The sequence below is a fragment of the Petaurus breviceps genome, unplaced genomic scaffold (assembly GCF_028583685.1).
Source record: "Petaurus breviceps papuanus isolate PSGF00001 unplaced genomic scaffold, PetGlider_PUasm1.0 181, whole genome shotgun sequence".
NCBI classification, from domain to species: domain Eukaryota; kingdom Metazoa; phylum Chordata; class Mammalia; order Diprotodontia; family Petauridae; genus Petaurus; species Petaurus breviceps.
In genome coordinates, this window is record NW_027185784.1 from 6,905,472 (window position 1) to 6,920,668 (window position 15,197).

Sequence of the window (15,197 nt, forward strand, 5' to 3'; positions counted from 1 at the left end):
AATAAGATTAAATATTTAAAGTATTTGCAAACTTTAAAGTGCTATATAAATGATGATGTTATTATTGCTATTATTTGGTGAGCAAAATTTTGATTAGCAAGAAAAGAAATGACGTTCCCTTTAATTACAGGGCGTTTCATAAGAAAAACTTTAAATAACAATAAAATATACTTTTAAAATGTTCACTCAACTTTTATTTAAAGTAAACTGAAAAAGCAGGTTCAATATTCATTCTTGTTAAATTTAAGTTAACATTATTTCTTCCAGTCACCCCTTTCCCATTCAGATACCAAGAGACGTTACCCAGATGTGTTAAACAACAGTGACATCTAGAGGCCAAGTTAATAGCTGCTAGACATAAACCAAGAGCCATCTTATTATCCAAGTTCAGTTTTCACACTTTACTTAGACAAAACCAAATAAACTGTCAGGTGTAACCCTAAAAGTAAGCCAAAACTTAGATTCAGATACAAATACTCAAGGTATTAGGTAAAAACAAAAACAAAAAACTTAAGACATTTTTACTACTATCAATTGAATCAGTATGTCAGGGATATCACCCAAGTTTTATGCAAAATTGGTTAATACTTTAACGGAGTAAAAACAAGAGGAACAACCTAGTGGCCAAGGTTCTTCTTATAACAAAAAAGAAATTAAAAACTACATACCTTCTATCATGATCAAAGTATCTCCTGGAATCTGGAGAATTCCATCATTTTTTACAAAATGAACAACTATTTTTCTTTCCCTCTGGTTTTGGGTAGTAAATATTTCTGAATTATACAATGATGTATTTTGTAGTTTGGGATTTGGATGTTCTGTTGCAACCTCTTGCAAAACTAACTCAAGGTCACTTTCATGTGGAACTTCTTGCCTAAAACCATTTTAAAATATATAATGTAAGCAAATGATTTATAAAGTTGCTTGAAAGACTAAAACAGTGAAGGCTAACAAACCATTATCAGTAAAGCATAGCTTTTAAGTTTTTTATTATACTTACTAAGTTCTTTATTATGAAGATAATTACATTTAGACAGCTAAGTGGTTCTTATACACTATAAGACATTTAGCAATGTTATGAAAAGCAGCTGATAAGATGTTCAAACCATAATTTTACATATACCAGTAAGCTCAAACTCTGGATTTAAAATGTCAAGACTGTCTCTAATAATCTCCAGGAATGGTATAAAAACCTTAGAAAAAATGATTTCCTAAAAATTGGAATAAGTTGCTATACAGCATTTTTAATCACAAAATTAAGACAATTGTTTTAGTAAGAATTCCAAAAAGGATGAAAATTAATGAAAGAGAGCAAAGATTCTCAGTCCATTTTAAATGTCATAGACCCCTTTGGCATTACAGTGAAACCTATGGAATACTTCACAGAATATTTTTCAATGCATAAAAAGTATGGAATTACAAAGGAACCAGTAAATTGAAATCAGTTATAAAAATATAAAAAAAGTTCACAGAGAACAGGTTAAGAAGCCCCAATTAGAACAAGTCAAAGCCTTGTAGATCTCCCTCATGAATGGCTCCTAACACCAAAACATATATAATATAGCATTTAATGAGAAACAAGGAAAATGCTACTCCAAAAGGTTTGCAAGGCACTATATGAACTATATGTGCAATTATGCTCCCCCAAGCATAACTACTATAATAAAAGTGTAATAAGACAGAATTATGAAGCATGTGTTCATCATGAACCCCAATATAAACATTAAAAAGCACATATTTGATGTACATGAACTTCACAAAACTCTAAAACCCTGATGTGTGATTTGCGACCTATCATAATTCTTATAAGGCAGGTCCATTTAAGTCCTAATTTAGGGTTTTGTTACTGATGATAACTAATTAGTTTTTGTTACTAAATTTCCTATTTAAGGCGGGACCAGAACATGATTCCTGAAGTACAGCAGTACAGCGAAACATCAAGATTGTATATGTATACATACATCAACATATGTATAAACATGACTACAAATTATAAAAAATTAATTAACTGGTATCCAAATAAGTAGAACCATCAGTGCCTACTACAGTATCTTGCACATAAGTACTCAATAAATACTTATCGAACTGACTCAAAACATCAACTATTTTTGATGCATGTTATATGTTTAGGATAAAGAAACAAAATGAATTAAAATTATCTCACTAACAGACTCAGGCAAAAACAGAAACTTTCATGGATGTGTACTTGTGTCAGTATGTTATATACTTTATTCAGTATATTATACACTTTATTCAGTATATTACATACTTTATATACATACACATACCCCTGCAGTGCTTTATAGTTAAGAACTGATGCTTGGGATAATGAATTTGTTGTCCTGCAGAATCATTAATCATCAAAGGAATATTAAATTATGCACATTATTGGTACTTGTGAAAACAGGATACTAAGGATTTCAGTATGACTTCCAAAAAGTTAAAAAAAGTCATCAATTACTAGAAATTGTAATTCACCAACCAGATTATTCTATTTCTTCAATGTAGAGAGAAAGGAAGGAAAAAGGGAAGGAAGAATTAAGTGCCTACTACATGCCAGGCACTGTACAAAAATTATCTCATTTGTTCCTCACAACAACTCTGGGAGCTAGATACTATCATTATCCATCTTTTATGGTTAAGGAAACTGAAGGGAAAAGAAGTTAAGCGACTTGCCCAGAGTCAGTCACACAGCTATTAAGTGTACGAATATGGATTTGAACTCAGCTCTTTCTGACTCAGTCCAATGATCTATCCACTAAATCAAGGTTTTTACTCTAATGCCTTTCTTGGGAACAACACCTCCCTTACCCTTGCAAAAAAAAAAGGCAAATGATAAAATACAGCTGAGAATTTTGAAAAAATAAGAGAAATTAATTGTTAAATGATGATTCTTCACAGGTATTTTTACCAGGGCTACCAGACTGAATCAACAGAGATTAAAGAATAGTGAATATTATTACTGAAATTAATAAGAAAGGTGTAAACTAGGATTATAGTCTCAAAATCCATCACATAAAATCTAAATATATTTGCTCAGTCACTCTAAGACTTAAAACTCAATGATATACTACACAATACACAGAGATAATCTGAAGAAAATGATCTTTTTGAGTAGATGAAATACTTACAGTGAATGGCATTTAGGACAATGAAGTTTAACGGACTGATAGAGTTTCTGGGGTTCATAGCTCCTCAGTTTTGCTCTGATGCGATACTGCTGAGGGGCATCATGTTTCAAAATAGCACTCAATGGAGTTGTCTCCAAATACTGGTGATCTGTAAGTACTATAAAGGAGTGTTTTCTGGATGAATACAGCATTCCATGAATCCCTCTGAACCAAGTATTTATGATAAAGTCCAATTAATTTAGATGACTTTAATTCAGAATTTGTAACAATCTGGACAAAGGGTTGGCAGAAATTAACCTTACATCATCTACAAAGAAAGGATTTTCTAGGAGTTCTATGTAACAAGAGTACTAGGGGAATGCTTATTATATTCAAAATAACCTGTTTTTAATATACTTTGGGACATGCTTTTAGATATAATATACCAATTAAAATTTCTCTTGTATGAACAATTCAAATTTGCTTTAATAAACACATTAAAGCAAATACTTTTAAGAAACCTATATGAGGAAACATTTTGACAATGCAGTTCCAATTACTGTATGTACTTGAAATTAATACAAGGTAGTTCTCTGAAAATCCTCTATCACTCAAACATCTCTAATTAAGAACTATACAGCTAATTAGTCCAAACTGATTAAGTTTTACTACACTACCATTAAAATTCCTAAACTGGCTTTCTATTTTCTTCCAGTAAGACTGAAACTCATTCTCTTCATTTCTAAGATAAGTAGCTTGGACTAAATAATATCTAAGACCCCATTCAAACATCAAACCTACTACAAAAATTATCTCATTTGTTCCTCACAACAAATGTTTCATGTTCTACTACCATGATGATTCTACACTATTACTTCTGGAACCAAACTGGGAGGAAGATGAGGACAATGCAAGAGAGGGCTAACTGGGGAATAGCCTATAAAAATAAAACATTTTAGATTATCTCAGAAAAGAAGCTTGAAACAATACTAGACACTATTCTTGAAATTAGGCAGGGATGGGTCCCTGCCTGGTGATCTAGAAACAACTTTTCCTACCCTAGCTAAACAGTATCCAACAGTTTGACTGTGGCACAAAATTCTATGGGCCTCTATGGTACTTTCTCTTTCCTTCTTCTTTCTCTCTATATGGCTGTTCGCTTAGCACTCAGTTTTATTCTAATCTCTACAAGGTTATGTCCATCTACAAAGATTCAAAAGCTAATAGTTTAAGGGAAGATTATTTTAAAAATGATTTTTTGAACTCCCATTAGTAAAGATGATCACCTTAATTAATTGCAGGAACTTATGGCCTTGGGGAATTGTCATACTCTAGTTTTAAATAAAAAGGTCAGCAGTAGAGCTCTTTAAACATTTTGAGAATGTTTCCTCTTGAACCACTATAAATGAACAGAGAACCAAAACATAAAGCATGATCATTATTAAGGTTATTCAAGTTATATAATTAGATGGTCACATTTTTATTAAGGTGAATATACAGCATATGTAAACTTATTAAATTTTGAATTCAGGGCAGCCCTCAGTATCAATGATACAGTAGACACCTTTTCAATATAGTATTAAAAACTGGGTTAAGTATCAAAATATATATCTTTAGAAGTTCAATTTACCTGATGACAAAATGGAATAAAGTAACAAGGCAAGGGAGAAGGAATTAAATATGACTATGTTCTACCTTCATAGGCATATAGCACAACTTTTAAAATTGAACAGATCAGCTAGTAAATGCTTTCAGGAAATATTCAGGCACCTTCTTTACTACAAAAAAAAAATATTTGGAGTGGCTGTGTGTCTTACCTGTGGCAGATAGCTGTTGACATCTTTCTAGATCACATGGTGACACAAAGTCTTGGGCTACATGAAAGAAAAAATAACCACCACATTACAATTTTGAAGCAAGGAAAGGCAAGTGTAGTAAAGTCAAAATTTTGTTAATTTTAATAGGATGATTTAAAAATATAAAGTAGTGTCTATCTTTTATCAAAGTAACAAATACAATAAAAGAAATTGCAAATTTCAAAATTACTCTTAAAGAGAAACTTCAATTTTGAGAAGAGAAAAAAAATCCCTAATATTTCTGATGGTATTTCAGCTTACAACCTCTTTCTGCCCCTTTAAAAATGTTTTATTAATATTCTTTTCTTATATAACTGTCACTTCCCAATGGATTCTCCTCCCTGTCCCCAAAAAGAACTCTCGTCTTTAGAACAAAAGTACAGTCAAGAAAAAGAAATCATCACTATAGCTCTTGTGTACTTTTTTTTTTTTAAATTAAAGACTCCATCTCCCAATCTTGCCTGTGCTAGAAGAGCAGGGACTATTCCAGGGCCAGATTTCACGACTGATCTGTATAAGAGCTTTGACCTACTCTGTTTCTAACTTGGGCTCGTATTGGTGTGGTGGTTCTCTGCTCCCAGGGGCTTACTACACTGATGATAAACTTAGTGCAGACACTCAATCTACACAGTGTTCAACAGATGTCTTCCACATAGCTGGGATTACAGGTGTGCACTATCATGCCCAGCCCTATTATATTTAAAAATAATGAATATATACAGATTCTTCCTTATGGGCATTTATACTGATTTTTTATAATCCTACTGTAACATCAATTGTAAATGTTGGGAGATACTCAGGTGTGTGCTGGAGCAAGACCATACTGGCTCTGAGAACTGATTGCTTAATGTTTATTGCATGCATTTACACTTTGAAATCAACAAATGCTAAAAATCAGGGCTAGGTTTATTGTTTTATTGACTATCTAGCTTAAGATATGGAGAAACATTCATACAGATTAAACTTAAAAGTTGGTTGTGTATACATTTTTTCCCAGGGAGCTAGCTGGTTAAAGATTTACCAGCATATTTCTGGAGACAATTCTAGCTAGATTATTAGAAATTCTTCCCCTTTTTCTCACAATATCAATTTTCATTTTGGTCTAATATTTGTGAGTTCAGTACAAATTTTACTTTTTCCATTGATTTATTTAAGCAAAATACTATTTTATGAGAGACTGTAAGCTTCTTTTTTTTATTATTTTTATATATTTTTTTTAAGCAATCGGGGTTAAGTAACTTGCTCAAGGTTACACGGCCAGTTATTTCTGGGTGTGGTGCTGAGTATCTGAACCCGGATTTGAACCAGGTCATCCCGACACTGGAGCCGGTGCTCTAACTCGCTGTGCTACCTGGCCGCCCCTGAGACTGTAAGCTTCTTGAGGGCAAGATCTATTTAATTTTTATTTGTATTCTCAGCACCTAGCACACAGTAGGCCCATTTAAAATGTTTTTTGACTGAGTATGCTTATTATAATCTCATTAGTGAATTCATCTCAGGAAAGGTGAACTTTTAGCTAAGAAGAAGATTCTCTTTCTGAATTTATTAGGTTTTGCTCTTGGCTCTATCACTAACTTAGTGTGAAACTGAGCAAATTTTCTAACCTCTCTGGGCCTCGTTTTACTCATCTACAATATAAAATGATAGGGTGGGACTAATGAACTCTAAATTTTCTTCCGGGTCTGTTATAGTAATATATTAAAAAGTAGACAAGAAAAAAGACATTACTAGTCTCAAAAATACTTGTAAACTACCCTTCTTATTCTTATGTGGATGCCAACTTAACTGTGATTCAATTAAAGAATAGAGCAGGATAAAAGGCTATAAACGTAGTCATGGCAAATCTAGAGAGCAAGAAGCCAGGAAAAAGTGGGCACTAGTTTAAAAAGGTCTGCTACAAATGGCTTTTGGATCTATATAGGTGGAGATAAACAGCATCAAAAAAGTGCAGGCAGCAGAATGGCCTGCAAACTAGGAAGAGTGAAGTGGAAAAGAATCCTGGGCCTTAGGGTTAGGAAGTCCTGAGTTCAAATTAAGCCTCAGACACTCGCTGTGTGACCCTGGGCAAGTCATTTAACCTGTTTCCACATCTGCAAAATGGGAATAATAAAAACATCTTCTTTCCAGGGGTGTTGTGAGGATCGAATGGGATAATATTAGTAAAGTACTTAGCACAGTGCCTGGCACATAATAGGGGCTATACAAATTCTAGCTATCATTATTATTATTTCTATTATTGAAGTGATACAAAGAAAACCCATGAGTTTCAGAGTTTTGTAATTCAAATTCAAATATTCACTTCAAACCTAACAATTTTATAACTTATTGATCTCTGTATATAACATAGGGGCTTGAGAATTTTTCTCCATTAGAAGAATTTTAGGGGCGGCCAGGTAGCACAGTGAGTAAGAGCACAGGCCCCAGTGTCAGGATGACCTGGGGATTGAATCCGGGCTCAGATTCTTAGCACCCACGCAGAAATAACTGGCCATGTAACCTTGAGCAAGTTACTTAACCCCAATTGCTTAAAAAAAAAAAAAAGACTTTTATATTTGAGACTGTATTTCCAGAGTGGAGAGGATCTGCATATTATGCTAGAAAGACAAAATATTTGTATTTTGTAATGTACTTTCTGTGGTATAGCTAAAGTGTACTCTGTACTGCATTACTGCACACTAGCAATTGACTATTTGTACTGTATTGGACCTGCAGTGTGATTGTTTCACCACTGGATGGTGATCTTATATCTCTGGTACTTAATGGAGCAGGAGTCAGGCTCACTTAAGCAACCGAATAGAGATATTCAAAGAGACCAAATAAATGAAGCTCAAGACAACAGTTTTCCTCACATCCTGTTACCCTTATTTAAATCACTCAGGCTGCATTCCTTTTTCCTTTGACAAGGTTATCTAAAATACACAAAATAATTCTACACAAATAATTAGGGTAGAAAATGCTCTGAAGAAATAAACTAAAACTTAACTAGTTAAAACTTTCCACAAAAATGAACTTAGTCATCTTAATTAGTACTATGAAGAATTTTCATGTGTCTAGACATCAAAAAGATGCAACATATGTATGGAGCATTTATGTAACAAAAAAGAATCATTTTGAAGACTTCTTACAGGAAAAACTGTTTGAGATGTTGTATTCCAAATTACAGATATTCTTCAACTGCTGATGCTCAGCTAGATCCACAGAATTTAAAAACCTATAATACAAAGAATACAGTATTTTCAAAATTCATGCTACTATATTATGTATCACAAAGCAAAATTACCATAGCCAACTCAGATTAGCCCAGGTTCTCTGGAAGGATACGGTCAACAAATACCTGCTGGAATAACAGGAGATCAAATGATGATCTAGCAGTTTAGTAGTAGATGGTTGCTGGTGTTGTTGAGTCATTTCAATTGTGTCCAACTCATTGTCACCCCATTTGGGGTTTTCTTGGCAAGATGCTGAAGTGGTCTGCCATTTCCTCCAGCTCACTTTACAGCAGAGGAAACTGGGGTAAACGGGGTTAAGTGACTTGCCCAGGGTGACACAGTAAGTGTCTGAAGCCACATTTGAACGCAGAAATATGAGTCTTCCTGACTCCGGGCCCATCACTCCACTGTACCAGTTAGCTGCCCTGCCGTGGATGGTACTTTGAGCATAAAGTAAAAAGCAATTCCTCATAGTATAGCACAAAAAATATTGGGACTGTAGTTAGGGATCCTGGATTCAAAATCCACACCTGATGACTCCATCTGGTATTATTGTCATGAGCCAGTCACTTAACCTCTCTCTGTCTGTTTTCTTATTTAGAAAATGATCTTCTATAAAATGAAGAGTTTAGACTATACATGGTCTTGGGCGCCTTCCAGTTCTAGGTCTATTTTAACCCCAAAAAGTAAAATAATATGCTACCACTTATCAGGTCGCTGGGATGATGCTTCTTCACAGCTTCTATCTACTGCTCTATTGGCAGCCAGGGATCTGCTTTCCACTTCTTGCTCTGAGAGATATAATCGATACTACTCCTAGCCTCTTAAAAGATTGTTTGAATCAACTGTTATATTGTTCCACTGTAACTTCCTAAACAAAAACATTCTTTCTTGGCCTATTCTTTTATTAGTATTGTCCCCTAATAGAAGGTAAGCTTTAGGAGCAGCTAGGTGGCACAGTGAATATGGCACTGGCCCTGGAGTCAGGAGGACCTGAGCTCTAATCCAGCCTCAGACATTTAACACTTACTAGCCATGTGACCTTGGGCAAGTCACTTCAGATCACCAGTAGCTCTGGCGGTTTCCAGAATTATCAACACATAGATGCTGAAGAAAAGTGAGAGGTCAGTGGAGTGTGGCTTTTGGGACCTGGGAATTAGGGAGTGTCGTCGGCCTTTGCTCCCAAGGCAAGAAGAGGCTGAGGCACCTCTGCCGTGCAGCAGCCAACACGCGGCAGCTTTAGCTCCTGGCCTGCAGATTGTAGGGAGACCAAGCAACCAGTCTGAGGGGTAATCGCTCTTGCTTTAACCTGCTTGGATCTGGATTGCTGTCTAAGTTGTAGGTCCTGGGGTGAGCGACCACCTTGCCAGAGCGTGTAGAGGCTTCAGAGAGGGCACCCAACTATTACTTTGGCAGCTGAGAAAATCCCAACAATCGGGATAAAGCTCTCTTCTCTGGAAGCAGAGTTCTAATGTGGCGAAAATCTCAAAAGTCAAGTAACTGAGTGGCAACATGAGCAAGCAAAGCAAATTCAGCAATCCGACTTTAGATTCCTATTTTGGGGACAAAAAGGATCAAAGCATGGAACAGGAGGAAGACAATGAAATCAGAACTCCTGTACCAAAAGCTTCCAAGAAAAATGTGAACTGGTTACAGGCCATAGAGGATCTTAAGAAGGATTTTGAAAACCAAGTAAGAGAAGTGGAGGAAAAATTGGGAAGAGAAATGAGAATGATGCAAGAAAATCATGAAAAGAGAGTCAACAACCTGACTGAAGAAAATAACACCTTAAAAAATAGACTAACTCAAATGGCAAAAGAGGCCCAAAAAGCCAATGAGGAGAAGAATTCCTTAAAAAGCTGATTTTGCCAGATGGAGAAAGAATCTCAAAAGCCCACTGAAGAGAATCATTCCTTCAGAATTAGACTGGAGCAAATGGAAGTTAGTAACTTTATGAGAATTCAAGATACTATTAAACAGATCCAAACAAACGAAAAAAATTGAAGGCAATGTGAAGCATCTCATTAGGAAAACCACTGACCTGGAAAATAGATACAGTAGAGATAATTTAAAAATTATTGGATTACCTGAAAGCCATGATCAAAAAGAAGAACCCAGAAATTATCCTCCAAGAAATTCTCAAGGAAAACTGCCCTGATATTTTAGAACCAGAGAGCAAAACAGAGGTTGAAAGAATCCACTGATCACCTCCTGAAAAAGATCCCAAAAAGAAAACTCCTAGGAATATTATAGCCACGTTCCAGAATTCCCAGATAAAGGAGAAAATGTTAAAGCAGCCAGGAAGAAACAATTTGAATATTGTGGAAACACAATCAGGATAACACAGGATCTGGCAGCTTCTACATTAAGAGATCAAAGGGCTTGGAATATGATATTCCAGAGGTCAAAGGAGCTAGGATTAAAACCAAGAATCACCATCTGAGTATCATGTTTCAGGGGCAAATGTGGTCATTCAGTGGAATAGAGAACTTTCAAGCATTCTTGATGAAAAAAAAACAGAGTTGAATAGAAAATTTCACATTCAGATGCAAGAAGCATGAGAAAGTAAATAGGGAAAAGAAATCATAAGGAACTTATCAAAGTTGAACTATTTACATCCCTACATGGAAAAATGATAATTGTAACTGATGAAACTTTTCTCAGCATGAGAATAGTTGAAGGGAATAGAAAAAAAAAACATATATATATACACATATATATATGTGTGTGTGTATACATATATGTCTATATAGGAGGGTATATGGGCATATGAATACATATGTGAATGTTTGCATATATGTGTACAGGTATACATAGACAGAGGACACAGGACCAATTTAATAGGAAGGGATGATACTTAAAAGGTGAAATTAAGAGGTGAGAGAGGAATATAATGAGAGGAGATGGGGAGAGGAAGAATGGGGTAAACTACCTCATATAGAAGAGGCAAGGGAAAATGGTTACAATGGAGGGGAAGAACAGGAAGGCAAAAGAGAATGGGTCAAACTTATTCTCATTGAATTTGGCTTAGGGAGGGAATGACATACACACTAAACAGGTTATCTCACCCTACAGGAGAGTAGGGGGGAAGGAGATGAGGGGGGGATGATGGAAGGAGGGCAGACTGGAGGGGAAAGAAATTGGAAGCACCCACTTTTGAAAAGGGACAGGATCAAAGTAGAGAATAGAAAAAATGGCAGGTGGGATAGGAGGGAGGGAAATATAGTCAGTATTTTACAATATATCCACTATGGAAATGTTTTGCATAGGTACACATATACAACTTATTCTGAATTGCTTATCTTCCCAGTAAGGGTAGGTGATAAGGGAGGAAGGGAATGAATCTGGAGTTCAAAGTTTTAAAATCAAACATTTAAAAGAATATATATATATATATATATATATATATACACACACTCTTATTAATATTATTTTACATGTAACTGGGAAATAAGATATACAGGCACTGGGGCATAGAGATCCACCATGCCCTACTGTAAAGTCAGAGGGGGTATGGGAGAAGATTTGGGTGAGAGTAGAATGGAGGAGGGGATAACCAGTGGAATTGCTATTTTGGGGTGGTGGGTAGGGAAAAAATGGGGAGAAAATCTGTAACTCAAAATCTTGCAAAAATGAATGATGTAAACTAGAAGTTAATAAAGTGTTTGATTAAAAAAAATGGAAATTACAGTTATTCTAAAAGTCACAGGCTCTACTCTCATCTGGTTTGACACCCCAGCCCTGATAAAAAGTAGACAGATAGTCATAACTTTATTATTTCTTTTATATTCCTATGTGTCTACACACATATTTAATACTCTTACCTTTTCAGTTCTTCAACGTCACTGTTATTTTCCGGCAAGACCTTGATTCCTCGACCATAGCTGGTACCTCCATGAAGATGAAATTCTAGATGTGTAATATCTGACAGCTCCTTAGCAGCTGCTGGCTGAAATTTTACGTGTAAACTATAAATCCTGAGAAAGGTTCCAACCTAAAATTAAAGTTACATTTTAAGTATAAAACTATTGCCTTCTTTTAAGAATTTTCAATCATCTCATTTTCCTATTACTTTCTATTTCCTAAATTGAGGCATTTTATTTCAATTATCATTTCTTTGGCCCTGTCATTAAGAAATCTTGCTAAATCTGAAGCTAAACTCAAATGATACCTTTGAAAGCTTTTTTGTGTGCAATACATTAGTGGGGGAAAAAATGAAGAATATAATTCAAGATTCAGTACTTTCTAGGCATAATAGATCTTTTCAAAATTAGTAGTTGGCCGTGTGGGAGGAGCCTATTACCAAAATGAATTTAAAAAACACCTCCTCAATACTGAATATCCTAGGCCTACTTCCCCTTGGTCAATGAATGGAATGGACAAGTAATTGGTAATCTGCTTTTATCTCTGAATGTTAGATACTTAAGGATCTTGAAAGGTCACAGATGAAACTAACATTACTTACAAATATACTAGTTGACATTCATGTAACTAATAAGGTTATTCAGCTCATTGTAACCAGTTATCCTTTTTGCACGATTAGACTTTTAGCCAAAATTTCTGCCTGAATGGATGTTGACCATCCAGCTTCCAACTTACTCCAGCAACACCCTAAGTGAGGTTTGCACCACACTGAATAATGATCAAGCAGTCCAATGAGAAATCACATCACGCGACTTATTTCACCCCAAAACTTCATGAAAAGTTGGCCAGAAAGTCACATGCAGTAAGAAAAGTCTTTAAGGCTCTGTCTAAAAGCAGCTATTCCTTCCCCTTATTACCCCCTCCCCACCTCCTCAACTCAACACATGCACACACACTATACTCCTGAATGCCCTAGGAAGATTAGAAAGCCCCAGGGTAGGGAACCTGGAAGTCAACGGTAAGCTGCAGGGTCCAATGCAGGTATGACAGCACAAATACTGAAGACAGAACAGGTATCCAAATGGTCTGAGGTCCTTTGCAAATGTCCTGATATGCCACAGAGAGCCCTGAAGATTCAGCACTCTAAGCCTCAATGATACAGGACAGCATAATTTTGGGAAGTGGAGGTCAGCACAAGAAACCAGAGGAACCAGGTCAAGACCAAGCAGAGTCAACCACTCCACCCAAAAACGCAGTAAGAGGTACAGCTTGGCTGTGGAACAAACTCTCAATTCAGGAACTAAAGCTAGAGATAGGAATAAATAAAAAAAAACACAGACAGGTATCAAAAATTATTGTGGTTCTAGAGACGCTCCAAAAGAAAGAAGGAGTAACTCTAACAACTTCAAGAAGAAATTTAAAAAACAAAACTTCCACAAGATCACCTAAATACCTAGAAAGTAATAAAAATGACATAAAAATCTCTGGAGGAAAAAAAATCGAAGAATAAAAAGTTTAGAAGATAAAGTGGTAAACATTTTCCAAGGAACATAGTCTCTGACAACCACAAAAGACCAGAAATGAATGCCTTTAAAAGACAATAAGAATTGTTAGAATAAAATCAAAAGACTGAAATATAAAGATACGTGATACAAAAAGTTACCTGGAAAATGGGTCAAGGAAAGACAACTAAAGAATCATTGAACTTCTTGAAAACCATGTTTTAAAAAAAAAAGTCTACATACTCTATTTCAGTAAATTATAAATGATAACTGCCCAATTCTATTAGAATGAAAGAGCAAAATGAGAATAAAAGAATCCACCAATCAATTCCTGAGAGTTCAAAAGAGTGTTCCAAGAATGTCATTATCAAAATACAGAGCTCCCATTTCAAAGGAGAAAGTACTGCAAGAATCCAGAAGGAAGCAGTTTAATTGCCAAGGAACCACAGTCAGGAATATGTACCTTCTAATACAGTTATAAGCAAACAAAGATCATATACAGAAGACACATAAGGAATTGATTTAAATTTAGAAGAAAAAGAGCCATTTCCAAAAAAATAAGTGTTCGATGGATATGAACAGTTTTATGAATATGCAAAGTTTTCAAAGGAAGAAATCCAAGTTATCAATAAGCATACAAAAATATTCGATTAGAAAAATGCAAATTAAAGCAACTCTGAGGTTTACCTCATACCTATCATACCAACAAAAAACTAAAATGATAATTTTCTATTTGGAAGGGTTATGGGAAAATAGACACATTATGTACTAGTGGTTGAGCTGTGATTAGTCTAGCCATTCTGGAAAATTTTTTGGAACTTTGACCAAGAAATCATTAATCTTTGACCCATCAAAACTACTACATGACCTATACTCTAAAAAGATCAAAGAAAAGGAAAAAAAGATCAGTATGTACAAAGATATTTAAAATTGTTTGTGTGTGTTTGTGTGTTTAGCAAAATACTGGAAACTAAGGGAGTAAAGAATGTGGGAATGGCTAAATAAATTGTGACATACAAATATAATATTTTTATACCATATGAAATGATGAAATGGTTGATTTCAGAGAAAACTGAGATCTGTATGAACTGATACAAAGCCAACGGAACAAGAACTATTTATAAAGTAAAAACATTACATAGAAAACAACATTTAAAGTCCTAAAAATTCTGAATAAAAAGATAAATCATGATTCTAGAGGACCAAGAGCTGATGGATACAAGAAATTTTTCGCTTGACTATCCATATCAATAACAATGGTTTTACTTTTGTTGTTGTGGTTGTTCAATTATAGGAAAGAGGAGGTGTTGAGAGGAAGAGAAAATAAATGCTTTCTAATAGAAAAAAATAAACTAAATATACAAAAAACAAGGAAGTGTTAGGATTGAACATCAGAAGAACCTCACTCTTAACTGAAACAGACTAAAGAGGATTGAATATATACATACATGCACACACACACACACACATACATATTTTGGTGTAGAAAGATATCAAATTTAACAGGGAAGCAGGTGGAGACAAAAGAGGATGATAAGGGCACAAACAAAAATTTCTTGATCTTGAAGGAGGACTTAAAGGGAAAAAGAAAAGTAACTAAAATTTAAAGAGGTGTTCATTAACTAGACAATGGATGATCAAACCATGATAAGTTAT

At 34.9% G+C, this 15,197-nt stretch overlaps 1 protein-coding gene across 4 annotated transcripts in view; it reads right to left on the reverse strand.

Annotated features, from left to right (window-relative positions):
* The window catches only part of POT1 (protection of telomeres 1), a 99,389-nt gene that overhangs the window by 15,537 nt on the left and 68,655 nt on the right, over positions 1-15,197 (reverse strand). For all 4 annotated transcript variants that reach the window (XM_069087135.1, XM_069087132.1, XM_069087133.1 and 1 more), the window contains exons 11-15: positions 12,000-12,169; positions 8,092-8,177; positions 4,928-4,984; positions 3,132-3,288; positions 669-874 (exon numbers count right to left, since the gene is read on the reverse strand). In XM_069087135.1, coding sequence (XP_068943236.1) covers positions 669-874; positions 3,132-3,288; positions 4,928-4,984; positions 8,092-8,177; positions 12,000-12,169 — 676 coding nt within the window. The remainder of the gene's footprint in view (positions 1-668; positions 875-3,131; positions 3,289-4,927; positions 4,985-8,091; positions 8,178-11,999; positions 12,170-15,197) is intronic.